This window comes from Calliphora vicina, chromosome 4 (genome assembly GCF_958450345.1).
Source record: "Calliphora vicina chromosome 4, idCalVici1.1, whole genome shotgun sequence".
NCBI lineage: Eukaryota > Metazoa > Arthropoda > Insecta > Diptera > Calliphoridae > Calliphora > Calliphora vicina.
This window is the reverse complement of record NC_088783.1, coordinates 93,648,093-93,658,930: the sequence shown is the minus strand read 5'-3', so window position 1 is coordinate 93,658,930 and position 10,838 is coordinate 93,648,093. Positions and strand designations below refer to the sequence as shown.

General features: G+C 31.1%; 1 protein-coding gene across 1 annotated transcript in view; it reads left to right on the top strand.

The window, feature by feature from the left end:
- Nucleotides 1–253: 253 nt before the first annotated feature.
- Nucleotides 254–10,838, top strand: part of Cth (Cystathionine gamma-lyase) — a 94,275-nt gene continuing 83,690 nt past the window's right edge. The window contains exon 1 of the mRNA XM_065509899.1: nt 254–473. Within this exon, the coding sequence (XP_065365971.1) occupies nt 324–473 (150 nt within the window). The 5' untranslated portion in view covers nt 254–323. The remainder of the gene's footprint in view (nt 474–10,838) is intronic.

Sequence of the window (10,838 nt, the reverse complement as noted above, 5' to 3'; positions counted from 1 at the left end):
AATACTCAATATTATTTCATATACGTATTTATTTTAATAATAAAATTTATGTGGAAAAATCGTCGGCATATTAGTAATTTTACAAAAAAAATCGTCAAATCACTAAATTTACTCTAAAAAATCGTCAAAATGACGTAAAATCGTCACACCTAACACCACTGTATTGAGTACTTAGAAAAATATACAGTATCGAGTACTGAGTACCCAAATACTTTTGCAGCACTAATCCACAGATCTATTGTTCAGTGTTCCCTTGTCTTGTTGTGACACTATAGTTGGTACTTGTTGATTGTAATCTTCTGCTATTATAACCAAATTTAAAAATGAGTGCAGAGTTTAAAAAACAACCAAAAGGTTTTGCTACGAAGGCTATTCATGTGGGTCAGAAACCCGAACAGTGGAAAAGCCTGTGTGTAATTCCACCAATATGTATGAGCACAACATATAAACAAGATGGTCCTGGAGAACATAGGGTAAGAATTATTGTCGAAGTAGGCATGTGGTGTATACAAATTTATATATACAACGTAATCACTTTGCAATGCTTATAAGAATTCAAAAAGTTTTTAATGTTTAATTAAAATGTAATTAAATGTTGAATTTGTTAGCCTTAAAATTAGTACTAACCTAAATTATCCAGAATCTCTTGGAATAGCTAAATTTGTATTACAACCTAACTTCCTAAATAGAGTACATATTTCATCTAAAGTCCGATGGTATGAAAAGTATATCACAAAGTTACATATGTAGTGTATGCAAAATATTAGATGACTTGGTCAAACAATTATTTATAGGAAATGAAATCATATTTTAATTTGTTATATCGTTATCCGGAATACAGAACGACATAACTAACAAACAGTTGAAATCGTATTTTACCAAAATCCTCATTTCGCCAAATTTCAGAATATTGTGAACAAATTATCAAAAGTGACAAACACTACTAATGTGCTGTTTTTCAATAGCGAACGAGTGATTTGAGTGGACGTTTTACATGTATTTTGTTGTTGTTACAATAACAAAACACGTGTTAAATTTCCACTCAAATCACTCGTTCGCTATTGAAAAACAGCATATTAGTAGTGTTTGTCACTTTTGATAATTTGTTCACAATATTCTGAAATTTGGCGAAATGAGGATTTTGGTAAAATACGATTTCAACTGTTTGTTAGTTATGTCGTTCTGTATTCCGGATAACGATATAACAAATTAAAAAAAGAAGCAAAAACACATAACGTTTTTGCTTCTTTTGTAAACTTTTAAAAATTTTAGTTACATTGCTTTTAATCTAATCTGAGATTGTATTGGCATTAAAATGTCTAACCTTAAATTTAAACAATAAATTCAGAATGTTTTGCGAGCAGAAGCCTTACTGACCAAATATATTGCAGTCGGATGTATTTTGTTTTTGTATGGCGATTAATTGCTTTAATTTCTTATCAATTTAATAAATACACAAGTGTCAGTATAAATATAGCAGAAGACATGCTTGACAACAAAGAACGGATATGATATATAAACATACATACAAGGTGGCGCAAAAGTAAACTTCCGATGTTTTTTGGCTGTAATTAAAAACTGATTCTTGTGGATTATTTTTATTTGGTATTTTAATTTTTTTTACATCGAGAATATGATGTCATGTAAATGGACGCCGCCACAGTTGATTGTCATTTGAGCCCTTTTTATGGCATTTTCATCACTTTGGCCAAAATTTCCGGCGATAGGTCCTCACATTCTTGACGGATATTGTTTTTAAGAGCTGCAAGAGTCTGAGGCTTGTTGACATAGACTTGCGACTTCAAAAAGAAGTCTGGAGCGGTCAAATCAGGCGATCTTGCTGGCCAGTGCAAATCGCCAAAACGGGAGATTAGACGCCCGGAAAATGCATCCTTCAGCATATCGGTTGTGGACGTGCAGTTTGTGCCGTTGCACCGTCCTGTTGGAACCACATGTTTTCCAATCCCAATTCATCAAGTTGCGGCAAAAATAACTCGTTGATCATTGCTCTGTAGCGCTCACCATTCACAGTAACCGTTTGGCCCGCGACGTCTTCGAAGAAAAAAGGTCTGATGACTCCTCCAGCGAAAACAGCACACCATACAGTGACTTTGAGCGGGTGTAATGACTCTTCGTGGGTTACACGCGGATTTTCAGTGCCTCAGAATCGTAAATTTTGCTTATTTACGAACCCGCTAAGATGGAAATGGGCCTCATCACTCATTATATTTGATGAAAAATCATCTTCCTATTGGTTAAATAAATAGTCAGCAATATTCCGCGTTCTGGAGCAGTCTTTTACTACACAAATGTCAAAACAGAACTGACATTAGGGGCCAATCGCAAAATTTATAGCATTTTCTGATAGGGGATTACTTTTGCGCCACCTTGTACATATGTATATCATCAGATTTATTTGACATGTTGCAAAATATTTTTAAAGTACTTATGGCGTAATTATCTAATGTGATAGTTTTATATGAAAAACTAAATATAAAAATATTTTTGTCCATAGAAATTTTATTATGATTATAAGGCAAAACAACTCCATCAAATTCTGGCGTTGATTTAACTTTTTATTTGTATTGAAAACAAAAACAAATTTTTGAAATTTGGCAGAATTTACATTAATTTTTATTTTCTTATTTTTATACTATTCACCATTAGAAATGAGCGATTTAATCACCGTGATTGAAAAATTACTGGTAACAGCTGTTACTGAATATAACAAGTAATAGGTACACTTAAGTCGTATTTCATATTTTTCAACATACTGTTAAATGTTGTTCTTTTATATTTTTCAACAATTGCTGGTAACGTTTTTAAAAAATCAGTGGTACAACTGGATTTTAATGTCGTTCTTTCTCACATTTCAACTAAATATCGTTTATATTTTTCAACTTGCACTGCTAACAACTGTTACTGAATATGTATAGCAAGTAACAGATATTTTTAATATCGTTCTTTCTCAGTTTTGAACATACTTTTAATTCATAGTTATGTACGGGAATGTTATGGGGGTTTAATGTAATGGGGGTTTAAATTTTGTACCAAGTTGGCTTTTTATACCCTTCACTATGAGTGGCAAGGGTATACAGTGACCGACAAAAGTCTACATACGACCATTATTTTCGTAACTCGCGGACTTCTAAACCATAATAAGTAAAAGTAATGATGCAGTTTTATTTCAAATGCATTTTTAATAATATAACAAAAAAATATAGCTAAATTTATAATTAATTTAACTTTTATTCACAAAAAATTAAAAAAAATATGTTGACAAAAGTCTACATACGATCTGTACACTAAATAAACATTTTTAAACATACAAATTTTCATTAAATTCAATATTTCGTTTGGCCACCACGGGCAACTACAAGCGTCTGGGCATCGAAGCAACTAAATTTTCCAGTTCTGCGGACGTTATATTTTGCCATTCTTCTGGAAGGTTCTCTTTTAACATAGGTGCACAAGTAATAAGATGTTTTCGGATCTTCCGTTGTAGAATTTCCCACACGTGCTCAATAACATTTAAGTCCGGGCTTTGTGGTGGTGTGTACAATTGTCATGGGGCATGGTAGAGTAGCCAATCTTTGACAATTTGAGACCAATGTTTCGGATCGTTATCTTGCTGAAAAATCCAACTTTAACCAAGAGTTAAAATATCAACGGATGCTCTCAAATTTTGTTCCAAAATAGATTTGTACTGATAACGATCCATATTATCCTCAATAAACACTAACTTTCCCAATCCAGAAGCAGCGGCAGTACCCCAAACCATCACACTGCCAACACCATGCTTAACTATAGCGAGTAAGTTTTTCGGATCCATTGCTGTATTTGTTTTGCGCAATTCTTTATCCCATCACTTCCAAATATGTTATACTTCAACTCACCAGTGAACAAAACTCGCTTTTGGGCGAATTCCAAACGAAGTTTGCGATCCGTTCGCTAATTTACGAGGAGTTCTGCTTTAATTACTATTATTATTTAAGGTTATTTGAATTGTTCGTGGATGAACAACAACTTCTGATCTTGTTGCGAGTTCTTTGGTCAATTTTGTGGTATTTACTTTTGAGTTTTTGTTGAGTTCTTTTAAAATGAAGATTACATCTCTACGATGTAGTTTCTTTGGGCGACCACTTCGCAGCTTGTTTTTAACTCTACCAGTGTTTTCAAAGTTACTGAATATTGTTTGAACTGTAGACTTAATAAATTGCATGCTTATCTGTTAGTATTAAAAAAAACCCAGGACATGCTGTGGTCGTATGTAGACTTTTGTCAATGTTTTTTTTATTGTTTTTTAAAGTTACTGAATATTGTTTGAACTGTAGACTTAATAAATTGCATGCTTATCTGTTAGTATTAAAAAAAACCCAGGACATGCTGTGGTCGTATGTAGACTTTTGTCAATGTTTTTTTTATTGTTTTTTAGTTTTGCAAGTTTACATTGCAACAACATTTTTTTTGGTGCATAGCAATAAAAATAGATTTCAAACAAAACTGCAACAACCTCGATTTTTGACCTATATCGGGATTACTAAGAGCTAGTTTCTTACTTGTCAGTTACACTTAGCTTAACACGCTGTTATATTAAACCTGATACATATTTTGCCGGGATTTAACCAATGATTGTGTTTCTCACTAGTGGATTAATTTTGTTAGCATTGCCTTACTTTTCAGTCAAATCACATGTTTATTCCTCAAAATTTTTCATATAAATATGGCAATACTTTAAATATTATAAGAAAAAGCATAACTTTTTTGTAATTTTAAACTTTGTAAAAGAAAAAGTGACATTAAAGTATAAAATGTATATTAAAAATTATATTGATAATAAAGTAAATCAAAACAAAGAGCTGCTGTGCTGAAGTATTAAAAAAAACCCAGGACATGCTGTGGTCGTATGTAGACTTTTGTCAATGTTTTTTTTATTGTTTTTTAAAGTTACTGAATATTGTTTGAACTGTAGACTTAATAAATTGCATGCTTATCTGTTAGTATTAAAAAAAACCCAGGACATGCTGTGGTCGTATGTAGACTTTTGTCAATGTTTTTTTTATTGTTTTTTAGTTTTGCAAGTTTACATTGCAACAACATTTTTTTTGGTGCATAGCAATAAAAATAGATTTCAAACAAAACTGCAACAACCTCGATTTTTGACCTATATCGGGATTACTAAGAGCTAGTTTCTTACTTGTCAGTTACACTTAGCTTAACACGCTGTTATATTAAACCTGATACATATTTTGCCGGGATTTAACCAATGATTGTGTTTCTCACTAGTGGATTAATTTTGTTAGCATTGCCTTACTTTTCAGTCAAATCACATGTTTATTCCTCAAAATTTTTCATATAAATATGGCAATACTTTAAATATTATAAGAAAAAGCATAACTTTTTTGTAATTTTAAACTTTGTAAAAGAAAAAGTGACATTAAAGTATAAAATGTATATTAAAAATTATATTGATAATAAAGTAAATCAAAACAAAGAGCTGCTGTGCTGAATTGTTTATTTTATTATACCCTTCACCTTCGTGAGAAGGGTATATATAAGTTTGTCATTCCGTTTGTAATTTCTACAATTTTCATTTCCGACCCTATAAAGTATATATATTCTGGATCCTTATAGATAGCGGAGTCGATTAAGCCATGTCCGTCTGTCTGTTGAAATCAATTTTCTGAAGACCGCAGATATCTTCGGGATCCAAATCTTCAATAATTCTGTCAGACATGCTTTCGAGAAGTTTGCTATTTAAAATCAGCAAAATCGGTCCATAAATAACGGAGATATGAGCAAAAAACCGGGACAACATCGATTTTTTACCTATTTTTGATCTATATCTGGATTACTAAGTCATTAATATAGACAATATGGATATCTAATGATAGATATTTCAAAGTCCATTGCAACGATGTAGATAAGGCTATAGTAAGTTGGACCTACAATGGGTCAAAATCGGGAAAAATATTTTTTAACCCGAATTTTTTTTGTCATACACTTTTTTTTTAACAAAAAAAAAAAAATTGGAAAAAAAATTTTTAAAAAAAATTTAAAAAAAAATAAATTTTGAAAAAAAATTTAATTTTGTTTACCTAAAAATATTTAAACAAATTTATTTTAAAGTATAATTTGGTGAAGGGTATATAAGATTCGGCACAGCCGAATATAGCTCTCTTACTTGTTTTTCATCTGTTTGTGCTTTGGCATTTTATACTTAGGTTTAACTCACCAATGATGCTCAGTTAAACCTAGATTATATATCATATAAATAATAAGTGAGAAACACAATTTTTAGCTTATCTTTAGCCCAGGAACTAGCTCTAAGTCATTAATATAGACAATATGGATATCTAATGATAGATATTTCAAAGACCTTTGCAACGACGTATATAAATAAGAACATAGTAAGTTGCACCAACAATGGGTCAAAATCGGAAAAAATATTTTATAACCCGATTTTATTTCACTAAATATTAACATTTTTTTTTTAAGAACTAAAAAAAATTTAAAATTTAAAAAACAACTGGAAAAAAATGTTAGTTTTGTTTACCTAAAATTTTAGTATAATTTGCCATTCTTTCACTACTACTTTATGTGTAAAGATGTGATTTACCGTGTTTCTTTAAAATCCAATACTAACAAGTTACCGGTTACTTTTTCTGTGATTTAACAGCTAAATTCAAAAATAAATTTAAAAAAAAAAAACAACAAAATTAAATGTAAAAGAGTTGATAATGTTGTTGCCTCTTCTAGGCAGAACATGAATAAAAAACAAATAATAAACGGTTCTCAGAGAACTGACAACCATAACTATTATACACCTTTACAAACAATCGATGACAGCGATATTGAGGATGAAGTTATCTTTGAAACAGCTGTTATGGTAACTGAACAATTACATGAAATGTGTAGAATAATGGAAGTAAAAGAATATTCTAATAAGAATGATTTTGATAAAGTTCGTGTGGCATTAACAATTTCAAGTTAGAACACTTTACATATGCCTCTAAAAATGAAAAGCCGTTTAAAGCGATTTTACTTGGTTTGGATAAAACCGATCCATCTATCATTAAAAATCGTCTCACTAGTCTGGGTCTAAAGTGTACTGCCGTTAAAATTGTCACTAAAACCAGAGATAATAATGAACTAATCCTTTTTATAGCATATTTCGATCTGGTATTAACCATACTCTTGAACGATTTTTATTATGGTCAACGGGGAATTGTCTTTCGGTTAATTCTTCTAAGACTAAAGCTATTTTGTTTGGAGATTCTGAGAGATATTTTCATGGCTTTGATATTTCTATTGGGGGAACTATCATTGATCTTGTTAATAGGATGACGGGCATTCAAATTTTGCTGATCATGTTGATCATATTAGTTTCCGTATTTCTGGTATTTTGCGTAGAATTTATTCAACGAGCATTTACTTGCCTTGTCGTGTTAGAACACTTTTGGCACGTACTGTGTTGATGCCGCAGATTTTATATGGCATTGAGATTGAATCGCATTGTAAACATGATTGTACGATATGTTTATGTTATTCGTAGACGTGACCATAATCGTGGTATGTGCAACGATTTCTTGGCTGTACTTTTGATAATTTTGTGCGTTTGTGTAATTTGCTTTTTTTCTACAGGGCCATTAGAAGAGGGGTCCCACAACAATTTTGCTCAAGATTTAATTTTTTGCATTCGTCTAGAAACCCACAGATTTGTATACCGAGGATTAATAACTCCTTCTTTGAAAGATCATTTGTTGTAAGAATGGCTCGTCGGTGAAACTATTTGCCCTTGGAACTCCGTGTGTTTTCTCACTCTAACAATGCTTTTCGTCTTAAGTTGTCTCAAATTCTTTCTAATTTGTAGTCAATTTTCTAATTCTATCTAATATATAGTCAAATTATGATTCGGATATTGATTTTATATATATATTTATTTCTATTTAATTTGCCTTTACGCTGTTTTGGGATCATTTTGCAAAAACTCTTTCATCTAACTTTTACTTTTTTAGGTTTGGGAACCAGTAAGATTAAATTTTATGTAAACTATAATTATTCTTTGAATTGTTATTTATTATTCAGGAGTATATCTTTGTAATATATGTAAGTTATTGGCCTTAAGAGGCTTTTAATATTACTGTTTGAAATAAATAAATAAAAAAAAAAAAAAATATTTCGAAAGGAAATCAATAACTTTAAAGGAGTTAAGACAAAATTACATTAAAGTTAGATGGCAATACCAAAAACCCAATAAAACTAAAGTAACCCAATGTTATTATAACTGCCAAATGTTTGGACACGGTTCTAGCAGATGTATGGTCAACACATTTTGTGCCCATTGCGCTGGTAATCATAAAACCGCCGATTGTAATGCGTCTTTCGAGATGCAAACTGTAATGGAGCCCATAAAGCTATGTCCCCCGATTGCCCTAGTAGGGAATCTTATAACAAAATTAGACAAAGTTCTCACCAAATCCAAACTACAGTGCTAACTTTCCCAATTCATTAAATCAAAATAATTGCCAAATTCATCTAATATGAGATATAGCCAACATTTTAATCAAACTACAAATAATGAAAATCTTTTTTCTTTTGAGGAATTAAAAAATCTAACATTGGAACTAATTTCTAATTTAAGAAAATGTAACTCCCGTGAACAGCAGTTTGAAGTTGTAACAAACCTCGCTTATAAATTTTTATGAACACAAATATTCATATAATACAATGGAACGCACGTAGCATTCGAAATACAAGAGACGAATTTTTCCAATTTCTGGTTAAAACTAATGTCGACATCTGCCTTATTTGTGAAACCTGGCTAAAATATCAATAAAACAGCAAAATTACTACTGCTACAGAAATGATCGCCAAGAAGGAATTGGTGGAGGTTTAGCAATATTTATCAAAAAAGAACATTCGTCACGAATTAATAAACCCTATAAACACATTTTTAATTGGAAATATTGGTATTAGAGTGCATACTACCAACGATTTCATTGATATTTACTCGTGCTACTTTCCTGGCGGAACCGCAGGAAGTGATTCCTCGCGTTAAAAATTATTCGCATCAGATATTGGAAAACTAACATCATCCAGTAACAAATATATATTAGGTGGCGATTTTAATTCGATACACAATTATTGGGGGTGCCAAAGAAGTAACTGTTGGGGAAATATCCTTTATAACAAACTACAACTGAATCATACTCAAATAGATTTTCCTCATGAAAGCACGTTTGACTTTTTCTTAACAAATGTAGCACATAACTTAGCAGCTGTAAAAGTAATAAATGAGCTCAGTTCTGATCATCTTCCAATCTCTAGTGTTATAAAACATAGAGTAGATATCGTAAACAACATGCAATACGTATATAATGGCGTTATCTTTTCTGGCATTAATGATGCCTTTATTCTACCTTTTACTCTTTTCTGTGTTCTTTTCTAAAAGAAATTTAGTTTGTTAAGGGTATAACGTGTTCTTTTCAAATAATGTTGCCCTAAAACCCCGAAGATATGCTACACGTTTCACCCACAAATTTATCAAAGGGTTAGAAATGCAGCAGTTTTTAAACCGCAAAATGTATAGTTTCACAACATTTAGAAGGTACAAAAAAAAATTGCATAAATGGTAATGGTGTTTTTCTATTGTGATCGTTAAAGATGTAAGGGTAACCTTTAATAAATGGTACAAAGTATGTTGGCAACATTTTGTGCCTGAAAAGAAAACGCCATAAGAAAACAAATTGGCATCGGTTTCAAACATCAATACATAGAAGCCTCTCTAGTACTATTGATATGATAGAAATAACAAATACAAACCAAATTGATGAAATGATCGAAATTTTTAACGTTAAGAAGGGAATTGATGAAAGTACACCCAAGCTATGAATAAACCCAGTTGTTAAAGGTTTGCCAAATTTCATAAAAATAATGATTTAATTTAGAAATATATATCGACGAAATTGGAAACGGTACATAGATATTAATGATCATCGCCAAATGACGCGGTTAAACAAAGAAATGAGTATTGAAATAAATAATTTCAGAAGTCTGACATGGAATAGTATGCTAACTACACTGGAAAAGTCTTTATCACCTTTTTGGAAGGTTTCTAAAGTTTTAAAACGAAAAATAAATAATATCCCTATTTTGAAAGAAAATAATGAAGTGAGTTTTACACAGCAAGTGAAAGCAGATGCGTTAGCCAAATGTTTTATGTCAAACTACAACATTTCATCGCGCCTAAGTGATGCAAACACTATGGATAAGGTTGATAATGTAGCAAACCAAATTCGAAGTGGCAATGTAAATCCACCAGACAACTATTTTGTAAATTGCCAAAAAATTAAACAAATTATCAAAACACTAAAAAACAAGAAAGTTGACAAAATAAATAACAAATATTTAAAAAATCTTTCTAATAAAGACATAAAATACCTCACAAACGTGTTTAATACCTGCATAAAATTGAGTTACTTTCCCAAATACTGGAAAATATCTAAAACAATCCCCATTCTAAAACCTAGCAAACCACTAGAATCACCACAATCATATAGGCCCATTAGCTTACTGCCTTCCAGTAGTAAATTTCTTGAAAAAGTTTTAAACAGTTTTATTGATTTGCATAATATTTTTCCTCCACAACAGTATGGTTTCCGCAAAGAACATAATACTTCACAACCTTTAATAAAAATAAGAAAATTGGTAAAACAAAACTTTCAAAATGCCAAATTTACAGGAATGATTCTTTTAGATATAAAATCAGCATTCGATTCTGTATGGAACAGCAGCCTATTTATAAGTTGAAAAGACTAAATTTTCCAGTTGAGCTT